The sequence below is a fragment of the Grus americana genome, chromosome 6 (genome assembly GCF_028858705.1).
Source record: "Grus americana isolate bGruAme1 chromosome 6, bGruAme1.mat, whole genome shotgun sequence".
Classification (NCBI taxonomy): domain Eukaryota; kingdom Metazoa; phylum Chordata; class Aves; order Gruiformes; family Gruidae; genus Grus; species Grus americana.
In genome coordinates, this window is record NC_072857.1 from 24,537,771 (window position 1) to 24,551,090 (window position 13,320).

The 13,320-nt window shown below is 43.8% G+C and overlaps 1 protein-coding gene across 1 annotated transcript; it reads right to left on the reverse strand.

The window, feature by feature from the left end:
- Positions 1-3,532, reverse strand: ATP5MC3 (ATP synthase membrane subunit c locus 3). Its single transcript, XM_054829785.1, has 5 exons — positions 3,387-3,532; positions 3,225-3,302; positions 2,175-2,252; positions 1,630-1,823; positions 1-247 (listed from the first exon to the last, which is right to left on the reverse strand). The coding sequence occupies exons 2-5, from the start codon at positions 3,261-3,263 to the stop codon at positions 133-135; spliced, it is 426 nt and encodes a 141-aa protein (XP_054685760.1). The 5' UTR covers positions 3,264-3,302; positions 3,387-3,532; the 3' UTR covers positions 1-132.
- Positions 3,533-13,320: the final 9,788 nt, after the last annotated feature.

Consider the following 13,320-nt stretch of genomic DNA (forward strand, 5'->3'; position numbering starts at 1 on the left):
TTGACAGTTAAAGTTGTTATCTTTAATGAAATGACTTTGGAAATAGCATCAATTTCCATGACAGCAACATTTTGGGAGTCCCATAAAATGCAGAGTTACATTCCAATGCCAGTATTACAGGCAGATCTCCTTTCACATGGCAAATAGGATCAAGAAAGCAACCATCAGACAGAAGAGACCCATAGCTTCAGACAGGGCGAATCCCAGGATAGCATATGAGAACAGCTGCTGCTTCAGAGAAGGATTTCTAAAAGAAAGCGAAGGTGTAAGACCTTTACAATTAAGATGTTTTTCATACAGTTTAATGCATCTGACAGGTTCAGAACCTCATACTTCCTTGACACAGATTCCATAACAGGAAAACCCAATAAATCCAAGCAGAAGGATTTCACTGAAGACAAATGCCTTGGCAATTAAGACTAGATTCAGGTTATGCAGATTGTATATGTTTTTTCCAAATTAGCACAGTTTTTGTGACTACATTCATATATGCTTTTGAATTTTGACTTCTCTACATCCTCCCATGCAGGGACTATTGGCACTATGCTTTATAAATTTATTTCCCATCTGTGATATTAGAACTATATTCCAAGGAAGTTTGTGTATAACTTTTTAACTAGCTCTCAGACAAATACAGGAACTGAAACCACCTGGAGCAAAAAAAAAAATACACAGCAGTTTGTTGCAAAAATGCAATGCGTTATCCCTCCAAGAAGTGCGTGTGAGAAAAACATTCAAAATAATACTATGAAGTAATTTTCTACAATCTCTTATTGGCATGTTCATGCCAAATTCAAAGAAAAAAAAGACACTAGTTTTGTACTGAAACCACTTCTGTTTCTTCAAGTGGAAAGTGAACTTCCTTGTCTTCAGTAGAGCTTAAAAATCTTTAAGTAGTATGATTTAATTCAGTCTTAACTGGTTGAAAGAGTAATGAAGAACATGAAACCTTCAGTAAAGCTTTTTTATACCTGTATCAGTTCTGCTCTTCCATGACATCATGTGAATTATTCCTACTACAGGACCATTGTAAACTTATCTGGAAGAAGTTCATCCCTATGATAAAATCCCCACCCTCACCCCCTTCAGATTTCTAGAAGGAATGATTACTCACTCGATAAAGTAATTAGATATTCTGAGATGCAAAGCTGAATGCGTTAGAAAAAAGAATTAAGCATCCATTTCTAAATAACAATAATGACTACTAAGTCTAAAGCATACAAACTCACATTACTTATTACTAGTTTTGATACAGGTTCTCTTTGAAACTTCTGCTACCCTCTCACACGAGAAAAAATCCAGGCTGGATTTTTAGTTCAGTTGTGGAACTGAATACTGAAACACTGGACTTCAGTGACCAAAACACTGACCAAGTCTAATGATCTCATTTCTTTCATGCCTCTTCTCTAGGCAGAGCGTACAAAATTCTGAATTTAACAATACAGCCATCCTGATAAATATGCTACAGTTTCATATGATTCTATTTACCCATGTTTATCATTAATAGTAATTATTAACAGAATTTATTACAGTGCCATCATCCTTACTACAACTTAGCTTATCTGAGGGTGCTGTTTCAAGACACATCTGCATGCAATTTGAGAGTTTTATAAGAGAGAGATTTATTACCTGGCATAACCAATGATTAGACTACCGAAGACTGTTCCAATACCAGCACCAGAACCAGCCACACCTACTGTGGCAGCACCAGCACCAATAAATTTGGCAGCAGTGTCAATGTCCCTGCTGATAGCACTAGTCTGGAATTCTCTAAGTGCTAGTCGGGAGACAGTATTTTGGGCCCCATTAAGTGTTGAGTTGCCCTAAGAAAACAAAACATGAAAAAGTATTACATTCAGACACAGACCATTTTCTATGACCACTTTGACAGCATTATTCTGCAGTTTTAAAAGCTATATTAGATCCAATGCCTACTTCCTCTTCCAAGTCCTAAGTGAAAAAATTCAGGATATTACCTGATTACCTGTTTCACCTGAAAGCAATCAACATTAAATGTGAAAGACTTCTCAGCAAGACAGCAACATTATTAGGTGTTTGACTTAAAGCAACTTTCACACTATAGATACTTGAGTTAGTACAAGTGAACTCTAGGTTGAGGACATTTAGGCTCACCAGGTAATTTAGGAAGATACAGAATTTTGTTTATAAGGTACCTCTCCATTCTTGACCTCTGGCCTAGACAACACAGATGCCGAAATTGGTCTGTACAAGACTCTTGATCCAGCACGGATCTGCAAGAGGAAGAAAAAAGCTATAAAAAAAAAGAACATTTGATCACAGCTGTCCTGTAAAATAGTCTGTAAGAGTATAAGAACATCAACTACTAAGCCATTTGTCTTACTTGAAAGATAGCAATCTTTGCACAGCTAGATATACAATAAACAATACAGAATCAAACGCTGCCATGCAATTTGATAGCACCATTTTCAGGAGACATTATTGCAAATAGCAACATAATTCAATGAACCTGTACATGCATTATACTGACAAAATATGTAGCAAAACAGCAACAAAAAAGCCAGATAGACCAGCACGCAGTGATACACGTTTTGAAATGAAAAGATTAAAAGCCATCAAAATGAATTCCAAAGTTGTTAAATGCACAAATATAACCCAGACTTTTAAATCTAGCAACGCATAAATGAATGAATGCTTTTTCACAGGCGGCCTGCCTATGTCCTTGGGCTTCCAGCAGCCTAAGGTCATATCGGCTCTTGCACAAAGCTCTTCCTGCAGGGGAAACCTGTGCCTGCCACCATGCAAAACGAGACGTTTTGCAGGCTGGAGAGGACATTTTGAAGCAGGATAGTACCTTGTCTCTGCAAGGGCAAAAAATCCTGGCCTCGCGTAGGACAACCAACAGGCTGGAGTTTGACCTACAGCAAGGCGCAGAGCGCAGCAGGCCCAAGAGCTTTTCGCCGCGCTGCCCTCCCCCTTCACCGCTCGTGTGGGAAGGCCCCTCACCTTGGCAAAGCGCCCTGGCCCAAGCCAAGGAGGCGGGAAGGAGAACGCGACCCTGCCGCAGCTCGCCCACCCCTCCTCAACCCTCGCACTCGGGCGGGCACCCCTCGGTACGGGCTCGGCCTAGGGGCCCGCCGTGGGGCTCAGAGGCCCGTCCGACCGCCGCCGCATCAGCTGCAGCCCGGGACGCGGCCGACGAGGAGGCCCAGGCGCCCCCCGCGGGCCCGAGCGCCCCCACTCACCAGGGAGGGCGAGGTGGCGAGCTTGGCGCAGGCGAACATCTTAGCGGGCGGCGTCCCGGGGACCACAATCCGGTGTCTCTGCGGAGAGAGGGAGAGGGTGAGGGGGCCGCGGCGGCGGGCGGGGACGCCGATGGGGGCGGATGGCGCGGCGCCGCCACTCACCCGCTCCGGCTGCCGCACCTCAGAGCTGACAGACTGGGGCGTCTCTGCGCAGGCGCGGCGGGGCCGGCGGCGAGCGCCCGGATGCAGCGCGGCGGAAGAGGGCGGGGCGCGGCGCCAAGGTCACTTTGTACCGACTCTATTGGCAGCGGCGGGCGGTGCACGACGTCTCGCTCCGCCCCCCCCGTCGGCGCAGCCGCAGTCGGACTGGCGCTGTGCCCGCCTCTCCACGGGGCGCGGCGGGGAGGCGGGCCGAGCGGTGACGGCCTCGGTGTGACGCTAGGCGGGAGCGAGGCCGCCAGCCTGGCACTTTGGACCGTTAGGGCCGTTAGCCGGAGCTGCGCACCGCACAGCAGCCGCAGCCCGGCGGCCTCGCTGCCGCTGTAACCCCGCGTTTGGGCGCGGCGCGGGCGGGCACCTTGAGGGCTTGCGGAAGGGGGGCGAGGTGGCTGAGGTCGCTTCCCCCCGGCGGGGCAGCGATTCGCCGTGCGGAGAAAGCATCGAAACGCGGCGGCGTGCTCCGCTCAGGGGCAGGAGGCGTGACTTCACCACAGAGCGTAATTGGCGGGGAGCGGCCGGCGCGGGGCGGCCCCCCCCAGCCTGGTGGCTGCGGGCGTGCGGGCCTGAGCGGAGCCACCGCCCCTGCCGCCGCCCCTGCCGCCGCCCCTGCTGCCGCTGCCGCCTCAGGGTGCGGAGCGTTCACACGCTGCAGAAACGTACCCGAAACACCTCAGGTCCCACCGGGGCGCGTCCCGGAACCCCTGAAGTGTTCAGAAAGTCCCTACCATTTAATTAGTCGGGTTTGCGTGATGAGCACGTTCACACCCAAGTGACGAGAAAAATCCTTTTAGTCAAGCTTAATCAAAACAAGATTATCATTACTGAGCTGAGCATGTGTTCCCGAGGTTCCCGCTTTAATCACTTCCATGTTCTCTGACGTTTTTCACTTGATACGGGGGATCATTACTTTAATGGTCATTTGTCACTGCTGGCAGTATTGGTGCTAACTAGGAAAAATGCAGAAAAATCCACGTTTTTATTAAAACCCTGGGAAACATTTACGTTGTTGCAAAATTTTTCTTTGATACAATCTGTGCCACAAAAATAAATTTAAATTCTAAAATAGTCCATGTGCTACAAACTGTCTCCCAAAGGACAAGTGAGAGGGTATGTACATTGTATTTAGGGATGGGAACGTAGCATAGTGTCTTATGAGTTAGCTGCTGGCCTCCTGCGTGCTTACGTGGACTATTGATGTTGCTGTCACTGATGAAACCACAGGTGCCACATAGCTGAGACATACTCCATATCAGCAACTTGAGCACCCACCAGCAAACGTGATCAATAGGCGCTTTCAACGGCTGCATACTAATGTTAACGATAATGTTGCTCTTATAACCCATGGTGCAGCGTCTTGTGATCCTCAGGTACGGTGGAGTTGTGCTCAATTGTAGCTCCTAAGGTGAGAGACAACAGTGCTGCGTGAATTCGCCAGCTCTCTGCTCCCTGCCTCAGTCCCAACCCAGCTTGGTTTGGTTTGGGGGTCCTTCCAGAGTCTTGGAAGGGAGAAGGGAGTCTATGAAGGCCAGCAAAAGAGGTTATAAGTTGCCAATTATTTTGCTTTCTTTTCTTTTTTTTTTTCTTTTCACATCTTACACCCGTTGGGAACCAAGGTGAATGGGCAGATCTGCAGTACCCGTCGAGTGGTTCTGCCATAGACAAATGCTAAGGAAGAAATGAGTATCAATGGCAAAAACCTTTAATGGTTAGCCAGAACTTTTAACTTTAAAAAAAAATTCAATCTGCATGCTATTGTGGTAACAAATACTTCCAGCACTGTGAATAAAACCATAAAGCAAATGTGGATGCGGTACTGACGGAATGACTTAAATATAACATGTTGCTTCACACTAGCACACAAAGTACACCATTATGAAGTAGCGTACTTCCCTTAGGAAGTGTAGCAGCGAGCAGGCCCTTTGCAACAAAGAAATTCGCTTGTTCGTGGAAGGAAGCACAGCCCTTAGAGACACGTTTTCTTCTTGGGAACCTAGTGGTGTGGACCTCCACGCATGAAACGGATCTTCCCACAGCTCTCCTGAATGGAGAAGAAAGTGGACATTACACTTCTGTATATGCACAGCGCAAAGTCACATGGATTCAAAAAAGTGTTAGATGGAAACCCTCCTCTTTAATGAAGAAAGGGCCCTCTTCTGTCAGGATTCCCACCCTGGAATGTTTTGCAAAAAATGCATTCACAAGCTGTTTGATCTGAACAACGTCAAACCCACCATTAAGCACTTGTTTATTGTTGCTTTTAAGGCGCGACAGCTGATATTATGTTTTACACGCAACTCAGCTGTTGCTTTCAGGAGGAGTTAGAAGAGCAGTTATTGATGTCTGGGGACCATGTTCAGTTTAATTCAAGCAGATCTTCATAAAAAAAGACTTCTGTTAATCTCACACCATTTCCTATCTGGTTGACCTGCTGCTAGGTCCCCAAGGAAGTCCATCTGTGCACTAAAGGGCAGCGTCATTTCTAATTGCTCACTGCCTTTCTGAAAGTCTATTCTACCGGGAATTTTATCTTAAACTCCCAAAATCTCTTAGAAGAGATTTTCAGTTTTCCAACTGTCTCTCCCAGACAGGACCGGTTATGCATGTGGGCAGTAGCCGCGGCTGCCAGAGGAGCTTTCCTCCCGTTTTACCTCCGGCATCCAGCGCGGCTGTTTGAGCAGTACACGGTGCCTAAAGAGCTGCTCCACTTCTCTCCCACAGCTCCCTGCTGCTGAGCCAGGTTTATGTCAGGGCAGTAAGAACAGCAAGTAACCACCACCTGTGGTTCAGCAGTGTGGCCTTCTCCTCTCCCAGAAAGGAAAGAGGAAGATCATCCCGGATTTCCCCAAGCCTTCCAAAGACTTCCCCTGAAACCATAAAGATTCTCCCAGTCATTCTGTCCTTATTTTTAGAAAAGCAAGAGTCTATTTCATCTTCACTGCCGAGCAGCTCACTTCCTGGGTACACCATGTAGTGAATCCATCCTACAGCGACACGCAGTTTCACTTTGCAACCCTAAAATTAATTGGTATCTACACATATCAGACTCTGGTTGTGCCAACACAGGAGGATCAGCAGAACAGACATTGCATGCAAATGGCATTTTTCCGGTGACTTCTTAAAGAGATCGACCAAGCCTTTATACCCGTTCAGTTTTCCATCCAGAGATCAGGTAATAAGGAAACTGGGCAGAGTACCCGTAAACTGGCATGTCTGCCTGGTAGGTACAGGTTGGTTTTCCTCCGGGTACAGCCGGATTTTGGCAATTGCAGATTGGTTCAATTGAACCAGTAAAAGCCTGTACAATATTGAATAAATGAGTATGTCCAGAGTGCTTTGCACCAAAGGGTCCGTCAGAATTCAACGTTTATTATTAATAACTTATAAAAGATGAATGTCTGTTCTGTATTCACTGAAGGAGAAATCTTGGCTAGTCAAGAGAAATCCCATTGTCCAAAGCCTAAATAAAAAATTCTTCTAGCTCGAAACCTATTCCTTCAGGTTAAGTTTTATCTCCCAGCAGAGGATTATTACCTCAAAGCATGTCACATACTCACATTAGTCTTTTTTTATAAATCTGTTTGGAAGAGGAGATGTGTCTGGAAAACCAATATATTCCAATAACCCTTAATTGTCGGAAGACCCCCAAAGGATGAAATTAGATCAAAGGCCTCCTGAGATTGTCCTAATGTTTGTGAAACATTTTAAAACATAAAGGGGTGTTATTACCTCAGGGTTAGCTCTCTAGAACTTCCAGATTTATGATGTACTTTGCAGGGCATTGATTGATATTGATTTACAAAGTCAGGGTTTTTTCAGTGTTTTTCACAGCCCGGGCCATGTTTCAGTCCGGAGAGTATCTTGCATGCCCGCCTCTTCCATTCACAACTGTGTGGTTGAATCTTCCGATTCAGGGCTGCGTAGGTCCTCTCAGATATCTGGAGCAATGGCTTGTGGAAAGAAGGTGTATAGAGCAGAATTAATAGCGCTTCAGAATATTTAAACCAGTTTAGCTCTGGGAAGAAGGAGTGAAACCATTATTAGATGGTGCTGCTTTAAGTAGAAATTCTCTTGGTAACACACTCTTAATACCTGTTTACCTTATTGATTATTAGTAGTTGGCAAATCTTGACATAAGTAATGTTGGGAGTTTTTGCTGAGTTGGCTGGATTGGAAGGGATGCTTTATAGGAAAGCAGATGAGAAAATTTTTTTCTTGTCATTGTAAACTTCTTCTTTACAGGGGAAAGGGAGAATCTGTTTCTTGAGTGATCTTTGTCCCCCAGAGTACTTATTCAAGCTATTTTTTTGCTAAAATTAGTTTTCTTTTAGTCTCAACAGCTCCTTTTAGTAGAGAGCTGAAGGCAATTAACAAAGTAGGGCTAATTTAGGCTGCTCAACAGTCCATTGATTATTTTAACACCTGAGTCCTAGAAACGGATGGCATTAACCAAAAACAACATGCCATGTAGGTACTTAGCAAGGTTCTGAAAGTATGCTAATACTGTTGAGACAATTGATGCAATTTGAATCGAAAATCATGACAATCCTCGTCATGCCATTTTGGGGGCTCTGAGATCTGCTTTAAATGGCACAATGATTATATACGTAGGGTCTCCTACTACCACAGCCATTATATGTCTTGATGGGAAGCTGCCAAGAGTAAAACCATTCTGCTCCAGCAGAAATTCAGCATGGAAAAGAGGTGTCCTCACCTTCATCCTAGCTACTGGATTCTGGTGGGAAGTGAGATCAAGGCTCCAGGGCAGCCTTGCCAGAAAGGACTGGTAGAGCCGCTCTCACACTGGCTCACAAGCCCTGTTGTCCAGCGCTCAGGTTCTGCTGGCTAGCTTCAGGGCGCTCTACAACAGTGTAAATATGTAAAAATACAGCCACCCTTTTGTAAAACCCAGCATGTCACAAGGAGGAAGATGATCCTGTATTTTTAAAATTCATTTTACATGTCAGCAAAAATTATAAATTGTCTAAAAATTCTGGTTCTGTATTTTAATGTAATATTTATTTGTATTTGCAATATAACTCAAAGTGAAAGGAATCATTAGGTTCATTAAGAGTTTCACTTTATGCTTCCATCTATTACAGCACGTGTGTCAGGATCGCCACCTTCAGGGTGAGCTTTCATGTATTTAAAAATCATTATTATGTATCTACCCAGTATTTTTTGGAAATTGATTTTTGAGGAAAAGCAGAAATAAAACAATCCACTGATGCTTAATCAAAGTAATTATTATAAATACACAGAAAATGCAGAACCTTTGGAATGAAAGCACCTCTTCATGTATTACTTTAGACTATAACCTCCTTTAATTAAGGTGTCTTACTCAGATGACTCCGGTCTTTCCCAAGGCTGGGTCAGGCTTCCTCTGTGCCGTGTTGCAAAAGCCAGCCGATACCTGAAATGGTCAGCCAGTTGACAGGGTAACACACGCAGAGATTTCTAGTTTAGAGAATATCACTGGATTAAATGAAAATAAATTCAGCAATGCTTTTTATTCCTACTAATAGTATTAAACGCCTTTTTCACAGAAAACAAAGTAGAGCTGTAAGTTGACACTATTAGCTGCGCTGGTTGGAGCACAATGTCGGCTGCCCAGTTACAACCGATTTCACATGAGGCACACTTGCTGATAAAACACAGATCCAGAGAGCAGCACAGCCAGCCAAGGCTTTGGCCACATTAGAGCCAGTGTTTCCATAAATTTCAGTTGCTGAAGTTGAAGAAACCCAAAACGGAGGGATGTTTTGTTAGCGGGCTCTTCTGAAAGTACGGGCTTTTTGCGCAGGGAGAATTGCAACACCAGATTCTTAGTTTTTAAACAATAGTGCCTAAGCTATTTTTGTTAGATCTTTTGTTTGTCCTGTTCCTCAGAATCATGTAAATGATCCTAGGCAGCTCTTTTGAGGCAATATATCTTGGCTGTTCACAATCTGAAATGAGAAATGGGAAAGGTAGCTGTCTGGTGCTCAAAACCCATAGGAATTACTAATTCCCATTTGGGGATTAAATTAGTGTTTTGGATAACTGATCTGTTATGGCTATTTGTACCACGTAAAGAGCAAAAGCAGGGTACCCATCTCTCTGCCAGGACTGTGGCAGAAGGAGTTTGCCTTCCTCCACCCTCTCCGCAGAGAGTATAGCACCGGTTTATAATCCCTGGTGGGAAGGGAGGTGGGACTATAGCCCATTAATACATGCGAGATTCATTTGCTTAATTGTAAATGACATACCTTCCAACTATGAGCTTAAATTCTCATACACTGGCAAATTGCTTTGGGATCACTGCCTGAAAGGCACTGTATGAATGAAGAACACTCATTATCGTCCGAAAGCTCTTCAGTCTGAACCACTCAGCAGAAAACCTGCGGCATCACTTTGACTCCGGTGCACAGGTTCTGCCCTCCAGGACCTGGTGCTGGTCTGAACCCGGAGAGAGAGTTGTTCTAATTCGGCTGAATACTGTCGTGCTTTGCGTGGCTCAGACGAGCTATTTTTAAATGACTATAATTAATTTTGCTCATAGTTACAGAAGAGATCATATATTCTTATATTGCACACCTAAAGTACAGAAACTCTGACAGCCTGCTGTTTCTGAATTCTTGGAAAGGACTCTGTCCCTAATATTCAGACTTGATGAACATACTGGTTCTCTGGCATGCCTGCCTTCACTCCCATCTGTCGTGCTGGCGCTGTTCCCACTCGGAATTATCTATGCCAATTTCAACAGGGCATAGGTGCTAACCAAACACAGGCTTAGAGGGACAGCTTTCATAGCACAGCAAGTGCCATCTCTTTTGCCAGGAGATCCTGCTGTTTGCAAATAATTCCAGCTTAAGGCCACATGCTTCATTACATGGGATCACATCTGTAGATGCTTGTGGGCATTATAAAAAAAAAAAAATCAACAAATGTCTACTGTATTTCTCTTTCAGTTTGGCTCAGTGCTTGGAATTTTGCATGTGGAGAATGAATGCTCTGCACCTTGTTAACAGGAGAGAGCCATCGGCTGTTATGTGCTCTGAGCAGCCTTAACAGGTTCCTGCATCGAAGCTGGGGCAACAAACTGCAGCAGTTTACCAGAGCTGTGCTGCTTTTTCAGGTGGCCCTTGACTGCTTTGTGTCTATGGTATATTCTGAGGAGAGACACATAGAGCACTGCCTTCTCGCACCACCAGAAAGCTTTCGCCTTTCCAGATTCTGAAGAGACTTGTGTGTAAGGCGTATTCTGCCCCCACCCAGTTGTAAAGTGGCATATATTTACAGCAAAATTAATACTGCTTATTACACTTAATATTCTGTATAATGCTCTAGGTAAGATACATAAATATTATAATAATATGTTATACGTATAGGATTAGTATCCTATTAATATATTATAGCCGCACTTGACTCCCGTTTTGCCCCACTGAACGGATTACTTGTGTTAGCAGAATGTACTGTGTAAGGCTAGAAATGTCTTAGGAAAGAGCAAAACCTGTTCGTGAGCCTCACTTGGACAGCCAACTATGCTCAAATTTAAAATATAATTTTGTACTTAAGAAAAAAAAAAAAAAATTGCCCAGAATATTTCCCCCACAAGAATATTTGGAATAAAGTAAGATTCCGGGCAGATAATTTCCTGCCATACATATCCAGTCATGATTACTGACTTTTAGATATTTTGCCATCCAGCCAGCATCTGTGAAAAAGAAACCAAAAAATGCAAACCCCCCCCCTTGACACTCGTAGTGATTTTACAGTAGTATGCTTGCAGCATAGCACTGGGAAAGACCACGTTCACATATCCTGCACAGAAATGTATTTTTGCAAATGGAAAGATATTTTTAGTTGTTCTCTTTACCTGCAAAGCACCTAAGGCTGTTTTTAATTATATTTTACATCTCCCTGAAAGAACATTGAATTTAAGAATGTGCCGAAGAGTCAAATTTTGAGAAGTCCTAGCATTTTCAAGGATGCAGAGTGACAAATAGACACATGAATATATTGGAAAATTGTGTTGAGAATCGAGGTCTAAAATTGCCAAATATTCGTACCGACTGTATATTTCAGAGTAGTAATGTGTACGTTTCTGATCATTTGTTGTTGTTGTTGTTCAGTATAAGTTTATGAAACCAGGTAGAGTTGACAAGATTTCATAGCCTTTGAGGCGTACTTACTGTGCTTCTCCTATGCTCTTGAAAAATCAAACTTCAAAATACTGTGGTGAGCTCAAGAAGCAAAAATAACCAGTCTCATTTCACAATACATAACCGTGTCAATTGTTCCTAATCTTTACCTCCTCTCACCTGTCTTCTGTTCTTAGTTTTTTTGGGAGTTAACCTGACCTTCTGGACCGTTAGCACGGATTTGTTTTCCATACCACTTGGACTCAGAGATACTTTTTTTTTTTTTTTTCTTTTTGTGCCCCTGGCTCCTAAACATACTCCCTCATAATCATTGTGTTCCTTGGAAATCACGTGTCCCTCAGGGAAGGGGAGCGGAGTGGCAGAAGAGCTGTATGTTATCAGTGCCACGGAATGAAAAGCTCCAGGGCAGACGCTTGAGGGACCAGGGGTTTTCCAACCCAACGGCTCTTGAGGGGCAACAAGAAGGTTCTACTCCAGCACAGTCAGACCAGGAGCTGCCTCATGCGAGGGCTGTTGCGGTTTCGAGCCAGCTGTATTTTGATTGTTCCTTGCCAGTCGCAACAGCAGAGTTATAAGACGATAATCTGGCTGCCTGGTAAGAGTCTCGGCTGTGAGACGTTGCAGTGAGCAGCCAGTCCATTATCTCTCCATCCAAACCTCAGATCTTTCCCACAAAATACGAAGTCGGCCGTGGTACTCTTGTTTGGGAGCACCTAATGGCAGCACAGCCAGGGCAGGCAGTGGAGTAGCTGTAAAACGTGACCTGTGTTTGTTTAGGCAGCTTGGAAGCTTTGGCTCATTGAAACTGCTATCTCAAGGACACCAATAATTAAAGATACATACGCTAATTTGAAAAAGCCATGGCTGGGTTGTTCCGATTCTTGGCTGGATTGTGTTTTTAATGCCTCTAAAATGACTAATAGTGTGTATAAATAGTGACATCCAGTGTTCAGTTAGATCAACCACAGGTCCATGTTCCGTAAGGTCATTCAATTAGAAGATTTATTACAGACCCTATTTAAAATGCCTGTGTAAAGATAGTAGGCTAATTTGAATATTAACTACCTGCCAACTTCAACACACCTCCACAATAAAAATTTCCTTCCTGGCTTGTTGGGGAACAAGAATGGTGTGGCTCTTGTATAACGCTTTTTTTCTTTTTTTTTTTTTTTAATGACAGCAAATGTCTGATTATTCCCAGGTGTTCTTGATTTCTTCTTTCTCTGCTCCTGTTGCTATGAATGTGGCCATTAGGGCAGCAGTCATAAAGGATGTGTTCGCCACTTCCTTCTCTGTCTGTCTCTTAACGTAGCCACAAGTCCACCATCTTCTATCCACATTAATTCCCTGAGGTATCCACACAGTATTTGTGTTGACTGCCTTAATTTTGATCTTCTCTAATCATTCCCTGCCAGATGGCAGTTAAAGTTTAACGGTCCCTGTAAAAATAGTTCCCTTTCTTCTTTTAATCAGTCACGTGTGTTTGCTTAGCTAACTGTTAGATGTTCAGAAAGCACGAAGGGACCACCAACACAATTACTTCCAAATACACATCCGTATTGTGATTTCAATGTTATGTAAAAGGAAAGGGTTACAGGGAAAAAAGATTCCTGGAAACTAGCACGGGCTACACCACCTTAAATTTTCTGGTTTTCTTTAGGTATATTAGAAAGACAAAAGTAATAATTTGTGACATTTCATATAATCAAATATGGATTATTTTTAGTATCTTCTGG